The sequence below is a fragment of the Ascochyta rabiei genome, chromosome 11, assembly GCF_004011695.2.
Source record: "Ascochyta rabiei chromosome 11, complete sequence".
In the NCBI taxonomy this organism is placed as follows: domain Eukaryota; kingdom Fungi; phylum Ascomycota; class Dothideomycetes; order Pleosporales; family Didymellaceae; genus Ascochyta; species Ascochyta rabiei.
The window spans coordinates 33,246-48,415 of NC_082415.1; the positions used below are offsets into that span (position 1 = coordinate 33,246).

Consider the following 15,170-nt stretch of genomic DNA (forward strand, 5'->3'; position numbering starts at 1 on the left):
GAGAAAACGCTACTTATTCTCTCTAGAAACATCTACTAGCTATTGCTATCTATACTAACGATTTCTACTAGCCTAGCATAGGCCAAAACAGCTAGAAAAGAAGAGAAAAAGAAGAAGAGAAAAAAAAACCGCTAGTTATTCCAAACCGCTAGTTATCCTCCTGGATAAGCTGTTAGAAAGAGATATAGCTAGCCTATTTGCAAAAGGATCTAGCTGTGCAATTTAGATTAATGCGCTAAAAACTGAACTTATCTACTTTACTACAACCTAAAAAGCAGAAACCTACACCCTTACCCTGCTGGACAAGTCTATAATAACTCTAAAAAAGACTGTTAAATAGCTAGGAATCTACTTTAACAACAGGCTCTCCTTTAAGGAGCATGCTGCTACAAGGCTTAGCTAAGTAAGAAACGCCTTCTACAGAATGTGCAGACTAGCAAACAGTAATAGAGGCCTTACACCTACTGCCCTCTAATAAATATACCTAGCCTGTGTTACTAGCATAGCAGACTATAGATGCTAGGTCTTCTAGAAGTAACAAGCTAGAATAGCAAAACAACTACAAGGACTACAGAACCTAGCACTTAGGAAAATCTTAGGCACCTTCTAAACCTTACCTATAATCCCCTAAGAGGTAGAGGAAGCACTAGCCCCTCCTACTATAAGGCTAAACACTGTAATAAGAAAGTACACCTTTAGAGCTAGGAAGCTTCTAAAGAACTACCCTATCTACACTGCTACAACACAGCTAAAATCTACCCTACAAAATACAGACCTAGACTCTAGCGCAGAGTAAAGAGAGGTTAACTATACTAAGCTAAGAATAGGACCTCCTACACAGCTTATGCAAATTATATAGTCTATAGAAAAGGCTATGCCTAGTATAAGAGAAGAGAAACTAAAAGACTTCTACTTCTGCCCCTAGAACTGTTAGGCGCTGGGCCCGGGGGTACCTCTGCCAGTCTTAGCAAGCTACCATAGGGCTAGCCAGCCCAGACTATATAAAGGTGTCCAAGGTTATTACTAATACTCTAGCAATTAGTCTTATTACTACACACTACGTACCTTAATACACCTACTATCCTCTTTAACTCTATCCTCCCTTATAATTGCTTTATACACTCTTTATATTCTAATTACTCTTATATTATAATTAAAGATAGACCTAAGCTACTATAAGTCTTAACCTAAATTATCTAGGCTTACTATCTTTAGAGAGGGACTAAGACAACCTACCTGTAGGAGAGCTAGTAGAGTGTAAGGTAACACCTCCCTCTGCAGATAAGGAGATACCTTAACAGACACTAAGTGTCTATAGTACCTTAAAAGGATCTGTAGGTCCTCTAGGCAGTACACCTTACCCCAGAATTTGCATCTATAGGGCAGCTTTAGCCAGAGAAGGCCAGAATAGCCCAGAAGTAGGTAATTAATAACAGGAGTTAGAAAACTTACGCAAATAGTTGTAAGAGACAAAAGACTGTAAGGAACTTTCTTCTTTTTATAAACTTAGACGTATATACAATAAAGGAGATCTAGTAATAATCCTATCCTTCTAAAAAGTACTAGAAGGGGTAGAGAAACTACAATCTTCCCTATCTATAAACCTTCTATAACCTAAACCTCTATAGAAGTATACAAAGCGTAACTGCGCTAAATATAACTATTAAAAGAGAGATAATAAGGGATACTTCCTCTAATCTCTAGTTAATTTCCTTATAGAGGAATAAAAGATTAACTTTAGTATAAGGTACCTCTTAGAGAACCTAAAGACGTTGTAGCAGGCCTACTGCACAACTAACTACTGTAATTAGCTAACCTAGGAACTAACGTAGCAAGAGCTAAAAAGAATTATACTAGATACTCTAGGAACACTAGCTAAACATAAGTAAGCAGCGTATAAATCCTTAAAGCAATATAAGCAGCAGAAATCTTAGTCCCTTATAGACCTGTTAGACTTTATACGTCTACTATAGGAGGAACTAGGCAACTTATATACGCTAGAGCTTTAAGTCCTAGAATATATTACTGTACTGCTCCCTAGTATAGAAAAGGACTTATTCCTTATCCCCTACAATTAATGGGACACAATCCTAAAGGTAGAGGAACAAGCTAATATTATTAACTAGAGGCTGGGCTAGTATAGCTAACAGCTACCTAAGAAGACTCTAGCTAAGGGCAAGACAACTAACAAAGGACTACAGAAGTGCTAATTTAGTAACTCTAGGTTAGAGGGGAATATAAAAACTCTAAAAAAGTTGTTTAAGTCTAAGAAGTTCTCTAAGGAGCTAGTAAAGGGTAAAAAGGGCTAAGACAGGCTACATAAGACCTAAAACGCATGCCTTAAGTGCAGAGAAACTAGTTACAACTGCCCTAACTGCCTAAAGCTAAAGTTAAATTAGAAAGACCCTACTCTAGATAAGTTAGGAAAAGACAAGGGACCTAAGAGCTAATCTCCTCTCTTGTAGCCTATATTAAATTATCTAAGAAGAAGAAGGAGAATATCTCTCTTTATAAGGTAGTGTACCTAGAACACACACGCCTGCTTACAGTTAAAGCATCTATAGGCAACGCAGAGAACGTAGAAGCCTTAATAGATAGAGGGTTACAACTAAACTTAATTTTAGTTCTTCTAGCAAAGAAGCAGGATCTAGAGGTTACACTATTAAATAAAATAGTAGCTAAAGGTGTAGGCAGAGCAGAATTTCCTATCTATAGAGTAACTACAGCAGAAGTATCTATTGTTAACTCCTGTAGAAGACAGAAGGTCTAACAGATACCTTTTGTAGTTATAGACCTACAAAGGTATAAGATATACCTTAGATTACCCTAGATAAACTAGATAAACCCTAAGCTAAGCTATTTAAGCTGGCGTATGCTCTTCTAAGGGAAGAAGTATAAGGACTCTCCTAAACTAGAGAAAATAGCGTTAGAAGATGCTAAAGAGTTTTAACGCACTATAAGAAGTTCCTTAGTAGACGTTTATATATATATAGTGAACTTAGTAGGTACATATAACCTAATATCTGCTAAAAAGGGTCTAATTCTAGAAGTGTATTGTAAATATGTATACTTAGGATTAGAGGATAATACTTAGGTCCTACTAGAGTATAGAGAGTATAACCTAGCAATTAATATTATAGAAGAAGCTACTCCCCCCTACTAACTATTATACAGGCTATCTGTAACAGAATTAGAGATACTTAGGAAGTATCTAGCAGAATATCTACAACGTGGCTGGATACAACACTTAAGGTTACTAGCTAGGGCGTCTATTCTCTTTTTAAAGAAGAAAGACAGTAACCTACAACTGTGTGTAAACTATAGAGGTCTAAGCAAGATAATAGTTAAAAACTACTACCTATTACTACTAATTACAGAGTTACTAGAACAACTAGCGCAAGCTAAGTTCTATACTAAACTAGATGTATGTTAGGCATATTACTATATCTAAATTAAGGAAGGGGATAAGTAGAAGACTGCTTTTTAAACTAGGTATAGACATTTTAAGTATATAGTAATCCTGTTTAGACTTACAAATACTCCTGCCTAATTTTAGGCCTATATAAATAAGGCACTAATAGGATTAGTTAATATAACTTATATTGTATATCTAGACAACATATAAGTATACTCTAAGACAGAGGAAGACCACGTTAGACACGTTAAGGAGGTCTTAGAGAGGCTTTGCAAAGCGAACCTCTATGTGCGCTTAGATAAGTGCAAATAGCACTGTTAACGCATAGAGTACCTTAGGTACATAGTCTTTCCTAAAGGGGTAAGCATTAACCTAGACAGGGTTAAAATAATCTAAGAATAGCTAATTCCGCGTATAGTTTGCAATATCTAAGTATTTATAAGCTTTATAAACTACTATTAGAGATTTATTATAGGGTTTTCTAAAGTAGCCGTACTATTAACCTAATTAACCTAGAAAGGGCTAAATTTGGCCAAATCTGGTTAAGCAATAAGGAAGGAGGAGAGTTAGCCTCTTAAGCTAAGCATAGAATCCCTATAAGCTTTCTAGAATATAAAGGATTTATTTATTAACGTACCTATCTTAGTTTTTTTTGTACCTAGGAGACAGACGAGGATAGAAGTAGATGCCTCTAGAGGCGCTATCTTAGGAATCCTTAGTTAACTAGTCCCTAGAGAGGGGAAGCCAGCCTAATAGAGGCCTGTAGACTTCTATTTAAGGAAGTTAATCTAAGCAGAGTACAACTACAATACTTACAACTAGGAACTTCTTGCAATTGTCTAGAGCCTACAGTATTAGCGAAGATACTTAGACAGTACCTTCTTTAAGATCTTAATAGATTACTAAAACCCAAAATAATTTATAGAGACAAAGGTTCTTAGCTATTAGTAAGTAAGGGTATACTTAGTGTTATCTAAGTTTAACTTTATAATTACTTATTACCTAGGGTCTATAAACCCTGTAGATAGACCCTTACAGCGTCCTAATTATATAAGAGAGGCGTAAGACCCCTTATAAAAGTACAATAAGGCTTTTATACAACTACTTTAGGAGATCCTAACTAGGAAGAACTCTAATATTCCCCTAGTAGCAGCTATAACCCTTTGTTTGTCTGTAAAAAGAAGAAAGGACATAAGAGATCTTAAAAGAGAAGAATTAAGAGAGAACAGTTAGATAGAGCTAACAACGGACTCAGACAACACAGACAAACTCTCTAGCACTAAAAAAGAGTTAAGCAACATTAAAATAGGACAAAATAACCTAGAAAAATATAATATAGCTAAGGAGAGGCGTATCTTACTTATGAGGCTAAAAGATAAAGTGCGAGTTATTAAAGAACGTTACAATAACCTAATGTTACGACACTTTAGAGCACAAAGGACCTTAGAGAAGATTCAGCGCAGATACACTTAGAAGGGCATTAATAAGGATGTATCTAACTACTGCTACAACTGCTTAGTATGTAGGAGATTAACTACTACCTAACACAAACTGTATAGGTTATTACAACCTTTACTAGTGCTAAGCTAACTATAGGAGGACGTAACAATAGATTTTATTACAGAATTACCCTCTAGTAAGGTGGCTAGGCTGGTGTATAACTCTATACTAGTAGTAGTGTGTAAATTAACTAAAATGTCACACTATATACCAGCTAGAGCTAATTAGGATAGGAATAATCTAGCGCATACCTAGATTGGAGAAATTATCTGCTTATACAGCGCGCTAGCACAAATTATCTTAGATTAGGGGCTGCTAATAAACTTAAAGACGTGGGAAACCTTTAACTACTATTTGAACTTAAGACAAGTCTTAACGTTAGCCTATTATCCCTAGACAGATGGCTAAACAGAAAGGCAAAATTAGACTCTTAAACAGTACTTACGTTGCTACTATACTCTAGAATAAGACAATTAGGCCCTATAGATTTTAATTACAGAATTTGCGTATAACAATAGCATTTACGTATCTACAAACATAACACCTTTCTAAGCCTGTTATAGTATAGATCTAAGGAGCACAGATTAGCCTACTTTAGCATTAAAAGGTAGAGAATCTCCCCTTATAAAGGAATTAGCTGCTAGAGTTATTACCTTACAGGCTACCTGCAAAGCAAATATAGAGAAGTTAAACAAGTATTAAAAGAAACACTTAGATAAGAAACGACTACTAGCACCCTTTAAAGTAGGCAACAAAGTACTAGTCTCTAGTAAGAACATTAGGACAGTACACCTAAAAAAGAAGCTAGACTAGAAATACCTAGGACCTAGGACTATTATAGCCTAGTTTGGCCCCAGTACATATAGAGTAGACCTGCCAGGAATAAAAGGGATCTATCTAGTATTCTATGTGTTACTACTAGACCTATATACACTAAGAAGTTAACTCCTAATTATACAGGAATAAATACAAGAACCTATAGTTAAAGGAGAAGAGAAGGTGTAGGATGTAGAGAAAGTCTTTAACAGAAGGTAACTAGACAACAGACAGTAGGAATACCTTATTAAGTAGGACAGATTCCCTAACTTAGAAAATTCCTAGGAAATTAGCACAAATCTTTCTAAAGAGGTACTAAAATAATACTTGAAAACTATAAAGTAACTGCTTAGACTGCGTAATAAGACGTTAAGGTTAAAGTCTAAAAAAGGGGGAGACTAAAAAGGCTAAATACCTTTACTTAATTATTATTTTCCCCTATAGGGGTTTTTTAATTAATAAGTGTTTAATATATTACGCTAAGGGAAAACATAACCCTACCTTACCCTAAGAAATACAGACTAGCTAAAGCAGACATCTTTTAGCCTATTATAGCTATTTCTAATATAAGGAGATAAAGAAAGTTACACGCTACGTTATACAGTTATAATTGTAAGTAAATATAGGAGAATTAGTATAGAAGAACACCTTCCTAGTATTATTTAGACTATCTAAGAGTGTAATGCACCTAATTGCTATATTAGCCTAAAACTGTCTACTAACTACAAACTTAGGTATTATTAATCTAAACCTTCTATTATAAGGAACATCTATTAACTATAACCTCTACTATAGGCATAAGTAGCAGCCTTGCAACTACTACAAGGCTTCTTAGCAGCAGCAGCAGCGGCGGCAGCGTTGGCGGCGGCCTGCTTAGCAGCCTCCTGCTCCTCTTGTTCCTCCTAGAGCTAACTAAGGGTCTTTCTAGTGCCTGCAATCTGGTACCCTAACTGAAAGTTAGATATTGTTAAAACAGGTTAAAACGTGCTATAATACCTTCTTGTAGGGGGTAATAGGCGCGTCTAGATCGGACCTACTACTGCTCTCCTCTAACAACTTCTTTCGCTTTATCTTAGCCTTAACAGCGCTAGCCTTAGATTAATCTTGCTTCTTAATGTAGATGCTAGACAAGTTTAACTTACGTGCATAAGTATTGCTATTATATAGTGTAAGTAGCTCTTCCTATAGTAAATAGTTCCTATAAAGGTTAGATTATGCTATAATAAGCTAAAACGTGTTAGAACGTACTCTTAAATTATACCTAGCAACAAGCTAGCCTAGTTAACAATAGACTTGCCTATTGTAGTCTTCTTGTTAATAGACATAGGCGCAGTAGTAGAAGATGCTACAGGGGTAGTCTTAACGCTAGCTGCATTAACAATAGCAGCATAAGTAGTAGTAACTAGGCAATAACTAGAGTAAAGGCGCGCTACGTTGTTAGAAAGCCTTAAATAGCTGTTAGTGTACTTATTAGGGCCCTAAACGTGTTAAAAGATGCTAAAACAAGCTAAAAGGAGACAAAACACGTACTAATAGGCAATTCTTGTTGCTATTATAACACTCTCTGTAGTAGTAGGCCTAGGCGTCCCTATAACGTAGGCTACCCTACAAAGCTAGGTTAGCAGAGAAATAACAGTCCCTATGCACATTACTATTAGCAATGTAGTAGAGGCAGAGCATGCAGCACTGCTTAGTAGTCCTACTGTTCTTAGCAATGTTAATCTTGTAGTAAGCAGGCATTAACATAACGGCTATAGTAAATAGTAGTTAGTAACAGTTAGTAACAGTTAGTAGTGGGCAGTAGCAGTTAGGAACAGTCTAGAAAGGTTACTAAGGCGTCTTATGCGGTGCTATCTGCTAAAACGTATTAGAACGTACTAGAAAGACCTAGAAAATCCCTCAGCTATCCTTATAAAAGTGCTAGACAGAATAGGTTAGTACTTACTAAAATAAAGTAGGATATAGTAGTAACTAATAAAACTAGGGGTATAGATAGCTTATATGCTGCTAGCTACCTAGTTAGAGCTTTAGCCTGCGCAGGCGGCTGCCTAGACCCTAGAGGTAAAGTAAGAGTTTAGAGAGGATTTCTGTTTAACTTTTACTAGGTAAAGGCAGAATTAGTATTAAGCTATATCTAGCCTTACAAGGTGTCTAAAATGCCTAAAACTAGTTAGAATTGGCTATAACAGGACAGATAGAGTAAACACGTCTAAAGCTAGGCTAAAATAATATTGTATTGCTAATTATACTATTATTTAAGCCAAATAATCCAGAGAAGGGAGGCATTATTAGGCGCTAGGCCTAGGGGTACCTCTGCTAGTCTTGGTAAACTACTATAGGGCTAGCCAGCCTAGACTATATAAAGGTGTCTAAGGTTATCGCTAATACTCTAGCGATTAGTCTCGTTACTACACACTACGTACCTTAATACACCTGCTATCCTCTTTAACCCTATCCTTCCTCGTGATCGCTTTGTACACTCTTTACAAGAACAAGGCTATAGCATTATAAATTGAAATCTTAAGACTACTAAAAGAAGAAGAAGTAAAAGTATATAAAACATAGATGCTATAAAAAGTAGGAAGTAATATACTAGCTATCTATATAGACGCTTCTTCTATAGAGGGAGGCCTAGGTATAGGAGTAGGAATTACAGTCCTAGACTACAAACAGGAGCCTAAGGAAATCTACACTATAAACTATAATATTAGCAAAGGCTAAATTATGTACAACAGAGAACTAGAAGGCATAATAAGAGGCTTTAAAATTGCAGCTACTATAGCTACAACAGGACAGGACGTCTAGGTCTTTGCAGATAACTAGGTAGCTATCCTAAGACTAAAAACTCCCTTAAACAAGCCTAGACAGGCTTAGCAAATACGCTGCATTAAGGTAGTAAAAACTATTAAAGATAAAGGAGCCACAATCAGCCTTAAATGGACCCCTGGCCACTAGGACATTGCAGGAAATAAGAAAGCAGACTCTCTAGCAAAAGAAGCAACAAAAAAGAGGCCTACCTCTAACGTTACAAGCAAAGCTATAACTAGAATTTAAGTTAAAGCTATTACAATAGATAAATAGGGTTACAAACTAGTTACCTACACAGCTAAAGTAATCCTAAGGAAAACAGGCACCTACGCAGTAAAATACTAGCTAGGACTAATAAACAGGATAAAACTACCTAAAAACACTAAAAGAGAGGTAGTAAGTGCCTACTACTAACTAAAACTAGGATATAGATATAATAAAGCATACCTACATAATATATAGAAGATAGATAATAATAGATATATCTGCAGATATACACAAATAACATAACACCTTCTACTTAGCTATAAAGAATACAGACAAGTAAGGAAAATAATGTAGGACAGCCTATAAGGACAATAACTTTTAATACAACTACTACTACACACAACCTAGGGAATTCTAGCTAACGTATTTAACGGGTGAGTCGGCCACACAGGCGAGTCAGCCACTCTGCTAAGACTACACCAACATTCTACCTTATAACGCGATAACTTAACAACAATATAAACCTACGCCCTTAAAAGAGGCTGCAATACAGCTTGCGCTCTAGGCACTTAAACAAGACGTGAACCTTACTATATAACGCGCTGCAGCTATATATAACACGCCTTGCAGTATACTACATAATTAATACACAGAACAACCTACACAAGCTAATTGTACGCTAAGTCAACAGAATAAAGATTAGACTAAGGAGGATGTAATTGCTGAGTACATTCTTAAGCTAGATGCACAAGGATTTGCCCCTTAGCTAGCTGCTGTCGCTAATATAGCTAATTCTTTGCGTGCTAAGCGTAATATAGGCTATGTTAGCATAAACTAGCCTAATACATTTATTAAGCACTGCCCTAACCTTAAAGTAAAGTTTTATCGTAAGTACAACTACAAGAGAGCCCTTTATAAGGATCTAGAGATTATACAAGGCTAGTTTAGGCTTATAGTAAATGTTAAAGCTAAGTATAGCATCTAGGATAATAACATATATAACTTTAATAAGACAGGCTTTATAATAGGCTAGATATCTACAGGAGTAGTTGTTATAGGTTTAGAGCGTTAAGGACAGCTAAAGGCAGTGCAGTAGGGTAATTAAGAGTAGACAATAGTTATACAGGGCATTAATGGCACAGAGTAGGCTATTCTACCCTTTATTATCTTTAAAGGCTGTAACTACCTCTCTGCCTGGTACAAAGAGGACAACCTGCCCTACAACTAGGTTATTAGACTCTCTAAGAACGGATAGACTACTAACAAGCTTGGTCTAGACTAGCTAAAGCACTTTAATGCCTATACAAAGACGCGCACCTAAGGAGTGTACTAGCTGCTCCTTATTAATAGCTACAAGAGCCACAACTCCCTTAACTTCTAACAATACTGTAAGGAAGCAAAGATTATTACACTGTGTATGCCTCTACACTTATCTTACCTCTTACAACTACTAGATATAGGTTGTTTTGCCCCTCTAAAGAAGGTATATAGGCGCTAGGCTAAGAATTATATATACAACTATATTACTTATATTACTAAAACTAAGTTCCTAATATGCTTTATAGACGCCTATAAGGAGACATTTACTTCTAGCAATATCTAAGGAGGCTTTTAAGGCGCTAGAATAGTCCCCTTTAACCCAGAACAGGTTATAATAGGTCTTAATGTCTGCCTACGTACCCTACCGCTACCTACTGTAGAAGATAAGCCCTAGCAGTCCTAAACCCCAAGCACTACCCTGCAATTAGGGTCGTAATTAACGCTGGTTTAAGAGAGGATTTAAAGGCATGCAAGCAGCTCACTAACTTTAATAGTTAAGGCCTTTAAAAAGCTTGCTAAAGGCGCAGCTATAGTAGCACATAAGCTAGTGTTAGCTTAAAGGGAGATTACTAGGCTTTAAGCAGTAAATAAGGCTGCTATGCGACGTAAATCGCATAAAAGAAAGCAGTTGCAGCAGGAGGGAGTCCTAACAGCTAAGGAAGGCCTTTAATTAACTACTCTAACTAAGTTTAGGGTGCATAGTAATAGTAAGAAGGCAAGGAAGCAAGTATGTGTTAAAGGAGGCAAGGCAACCTAAAGATACTATAAAAAGTGCTACAACGTAGGGTATAACTTGCGCACGTATAAAAAGCCTAAAGAAGGTGTTACTAAATAATATTATATACTGTACTACTATAAACAATGCCAATGTGGGCCAATGCAAGCCATAATAGGGTAGAATGTTGGTGTGGTCTTGGCAGAGTGGCCGACTCGCCTGTGTGGCCGACTTACCCGTTGAATACGTTACTCTAGCTTTTATTTTAGACACTAGAATAGGCACCTGCAAGTGGTACCTACAATAAACAACAGACACCTAAAATTAGCTGTTAACTCCCTAGAGTATAGGCTCTTACTACAGGACTCTAAATACACATTTACTATCTCCTTTTACAAACACACTCCTTAAATTACTAGAGTAGCTTAACTGCTCTCGTCTTATATAGTCTTAGACTTACACAGGACGTTAAACTTACCAATCAATCAATCAACACCATACTCGCATCTCTACATCTATAACTTATGATTTGCACATCACAGCCACTGATCCCACCAACCCAACAACCCTCCCGCCATTGTTAGCACCACCGGAACCCACATCGTATGCTTCCACGAATCCTTCCCAATCTGTTTTTGACTCATGATGCCATCGCACACCGCAACGCCCGCTCCCGCTAGGTAGATGTACCCCATCGTAATTCGACTCCCACCCGCATACGCAGCCATGCATGATGCCGCCATATACAGGTCTCGCGAAACCCAAAAGAGCAGCAAGTTGGTACCGAGTTTCCGCGCTTCAGGCGAGGTTGGCTTGCCAAAGCCAAAAAGCGCGAAGCCAGACGCAGGATTGATGACGCCGATGAAGCCGAGACTGAGCGGGAAGAGCGACATGATACCGGAGGCGTGCCAAAGGTAGGGGGACTGGGAGTGCAGGAGAGAGGCCATAGTGGGGGTTGTTTGGGTACGTAAGGAATTGGTATATGTGTAAAAGCGAGGATGATAGAATGGATAGCGCGTAAGATATAAATGTTTGTAGATATGTGTCGGATAGGCGCGGATAATGGGCCAAAAGGTTGAGACTAGGGGAGGAAGACGGCCCTTTTGAGGACGAGGCTGAGACCCGCTGGATGATAACTAACAGCGGAGCAGCTTAGGGCGCAGACAACGTTAAATAACTGAAATTCAACGCTTGCGCAGGCCACAGTGCGTTTCAGACCTTAATAACCGTGAAACTATTTCCACATGGGGGAAGTTTAGACTTTGATGAAATTAATGATAACATAGAGCGTTCGTGATAACGATTGTGAGGGAAACCTAAGCTGCGGGACCCCAGATCCGATGCGCTAACTGACTCGGCATTCGCCTTTCAAGACGCCATCGCCACAAGTGAAAGGTGCTTCAATTAGGTTGGAAAGATTGCTTAGGTGAAGCGCGACGCTTGCGCTGAGCCATTGTCAAGTACCTAACTTCCCTTCGCCGATATCTTTCCTTCAAATCCGCAACTGACGCCGCAAAAAAAATCTTTTTCTTTCCCCATTCCAATCCCACTCGCCGCGTCCTTCTCCACAACAGCAACCTCTCAACCCCAGTCCTTCACAACAAACATCCTCGCGTTGTCTGTGCGATCAAACCCTCTAAGGGCTGAACCCACCAAGAGGTCGCTGCGCGGCAAGCTGTACCCCAGCATGAACGTGAGCAGCGGGTTGCAAATGTCCACAACGAGGCGCATGCGCAGCAGAAAGGCGTAGTAAATAAGGATGTTAATGTTAATAACGAAAGTCAGTGCAACTATAACAAGGAACGCCTAGAGCAAGTTAACAAGCTGGTCTGAATTTAAATGATTGGTGATCACAGTTCCTGTTGGTACGGCACGTGGCTGCCAGACATGTACCGCGTAACACGCGCCGTCGCGCTGAAGTATTGCTGTGTCATATTTCTCTTATATCTAATCAATCTCTAGGTCTGCTTAGCTCAATAAGATGCTACTTGCAAAAGTTATAACGGTACCGTGCGCGGATCGAACGGCATGTCTTTAATAAGATCCAGTGCGCCGCATGTTCCGACCAAGAGCAGGCCTTCTGCAAGCGACGGCACCTTAGTGTCGAGGTGCGGAGCTGAAAGATGGAATTGAGAGAGCATATATGGCCAGGATGAACTGCTGTCGATAATCCACGCAAAGAAGGTCATGGCATTGAGGATCCAGAATGGTATGTAGCCGCCGTCAGGGAGAACGCAGTCAATGCCAGTTGAATTAACGCCGGTGTATCGGTATTCCGGGCCGCATAAAGTTTCAAGGGTGTGGCCACTTGCAGAGGCGTAGCGAATACTGCACTCTTCTGTAACGCCCATTTTGAGGGAGCACATGAAGTAGTCGTCTAATCCTCTTCCGTCGTTGTGCGGTGTACTTTTTCTAAGCAGATATGTCATGGATCCTCCGCTGAACTTCAAGTTCCTAATCTAGAAAGTCAGTATTCAGCATACTAGGGAGCGGTATCTGGGCTTACGGTATTCCCTAGCAGAGGGTACTTCATGAAGACTTGCAGGAAATGTGAGCTTGGTGATCAGGAATTTTAGACTGCTATTCTTACTTGGTCTTGTTTCATTTGCGAGACCAGGTGCTTGCTTCTGGTTGCGCCATCCGAACACCTCGTCGAAGCCTTGGCCTTCGCCACCAAATGCATCTATAGGCCAGACGCGGGATATATCGAACAAGGTAGTTGAAAGGTTGGTACTAGGCCATATTTCATATACACAGAGCGTTAATTCTGTCTAATTAACGTTGACGCAAAGGGTATTCATAATAACCTAGAAGTAGGTAAATAATAACAGAAGTTAGAATTTTTTATAAATAGTTATAGGGGATAAAAGACTATAAGGAACTTTCCTTTGTCTATAAGCTTAGAAGTAAGTATAACAAAGGAGACTAGGTAACTATCATATCCTTCTAAAAGGTACTAGAAGGGGTAGAGAAGCTATAAGCTTCCCTATCTGTAATCTTTCTAAAACCTAAACCCCTATAGAAATATATAAAGCATAACTACGCTAAGTATAACTGTTAGAAGAGAGATTGTAAGGGATATTTCCTTAGATCTCTAGTTAATTTCCTCATAGAAGAATAAAAGATTAACTTCAGTACAAGGTACCTCTTAGAGAACCTAAGGACGCTGTAGCAGGCTTACTACACTTTGCGTAAATAGTTATAGGAGACAAAAGACTGTAAGGAACTTTTTCTGTAAACTTAGACGTAAATACAATAATAGTGACTAGGTAACCATCCTATTATTATATAAAGTACTAGAAGGGGTAGAGACAATATAAGCTTTCCTATGTATTAGCTAATTGATTAATTAATTAATTAATAAGATTAACGTCCTGTGTAAGTCTAAGACTATATAAGACAAGAGCAGTTAAGCTACTCTAGTAATTTAAGAAGCGTGTTTGTAAAAGGGGATAGTAAATGTGTGTTTAAAGTCCTGTAGTGAGAACCTATGCTCTAGGGAGTTAACAGCAGGTTTTAGGTGTCTGTTGTTTGTTGTAGGTACCACTTACAGGTGCCTATTTTAGTGTCTAAAATTAAAGCTAGAGTAGCTAGAATTCTCTAGGTTATGTGTAGTAGTAGTTGTATTAAAAGTTGTTGTCCTTATAGGCTGTCCTGTTTTATTTTCCTTTTGTGTCTGTATTCTTTACAGCTAAGTAGAAGGTGTTGTGTTATTTATGCGTAGCTGCAGATATATCTATTATTATCTACCTTCTATATATTATGCAGGTATGCTTTGTTATATCTATGTCCTAATTTTAATTAGTGGTAGGCACTTGCTACCTCTCTTATAGTGTTTTTAGGTAGTTTTATTCTTTTTATTAGTCCTAGCTAGTATTTTGCTGTATAGGTGTCTGTTTTCCTTAGGATTGCTTTAGCTGTATAGGTAACTAGTTTATAATCCTATTTGTCTTATATAATAGCTTTAACTTAAATTCTAGTTATAGCAATGCTTATAAAGGTAAGGGTAGGCCTCTTTTTTATTGCTTATTTTAATAGAGAGTCTGCTTTCTTGTTTCCTGCAAGGTCCTGGTGGCTAGAGGCCTATTTAAGGCTGGTTGTGGCTCCTTTATCTTTAATAGCTTTAGCTGCCTTTATGCAGCATATTTGCTAGGCCTGTCTAGGCTTGTTTGTAGGAGTTTTAAATCTTAGGATAGCTAACTAGCTATCTGCAAAGACTTAGACGTCTAGTCCTGTAGTAGCTATAATAGCTGCAATTTAAAGCCTCTTATTATGCCTTTAGGTTCTCTGTTGTACACAATTTAGCCTTTGCTAATGTTGTTGTCAGATTAGATGGTAATAGTGATGAGTTGATAATGATGTATTAATGTTCTGTTCTTGTTCTATGTA

At 38.1% G+C, this 15,170-nt stretch overlaps 2 protein-coding genes across 2 annotated transcripts, besides 25 other annotated features; both read right to left on the reverse strand.

Moving 5' to 3' along the window:
* The first annotated feature begins 169 nt into the window (after window positions 1–169).
* Window positions 170–928: a mobile genetic element.
* Window positions 924–928: a direct repeat.
* Window positions 926–8,223: a mobile genetic element.
* Window positions 929–1,128: a long terminal repeat.
* Window positions 929–8,219: a mobile genetic element.
* Window positions 3,168–3,424: a mobile genetic element.
* Window positions 3,174–3,424: a mobile genetic element.
* Window positions 3,189–3,424: a mobile genetic element.
* Window positions 6,565–6,600: a tandem repeat.
* Window positions 8,020–8,219: a long terminal repeat.
* Window positions 8,220–8,224: a direct repeat.
* Window positions 8,220–9,165: a mobile genetic element.
* Window positions 8,964–9,024: a tandem repeat.
* Window positions 9,166–11,032: a mobile genetic element.
* Window positions 10,129–10,241: a mobile genetic element.
* Window positions 10,969–11,040: a mobile genetic element.
* Window positions 11,029–11,274: a mobile genetic element.
* Window positions 11,275–11,317: 43 nt separating this feature from the next.
* EKO05_0006723 (uncharacterized protein) lies at window positions 11,318–11,728 on the reverse strand (the record flags this gene model as incomplete). Its single annotated transcript, XM_038946196.1, has 1 exon — window positions 11,318–11,728. The coding sequence occupies one exon, from the start codon at window positions 11,726–11,728 to the stop codon at window positions 11,318–11,320; it is 411 nt and encodes a 136-aa protein (XP_038797261.1).
* A 1,050-nt stretch (window positions 11,729–12,778) lies between these two features.
* EKO05_0006724 (uncharacterized protein) lies at window positions 12,779–13,132 on the reverse strand (the record flags this gene model as incomplete). Its single annotated transcript, XM_038940642.2, has 1 exon — window positions 12,779–13,132. One exon carries the CDS (start codon window positions 13,130–13,132, stop codon window positions 12,779–12,781), a length of 354 nt encoding a protein of 117 aa, XP_038797262.2.
* Window positions 13,133–13,582: 450 nt separating this feature from the next.
* Window positions 13,583–13,967: a mobile genetic element.
* Window position 13,968: 1 nt separating this feature from the next.
* Window positions 13,969–14,115: a mobile genetic element.
* Window positions 14,114–14,151: a tandem repeat.
* Window positions 14,123–15,105: a mobile genetic element.
* Window positions 15,098–15,101: a direct repeat.
* Window positions 15,102–15,170: part of a mobile genetic element that runs on past the window's edge.
* Window positions 15,102–15,170: part of a long terminal repeat that runs on past the window's edge.
* Window positions 15,108–15,170: part of a mobile genetic element that runs on past the window's edge.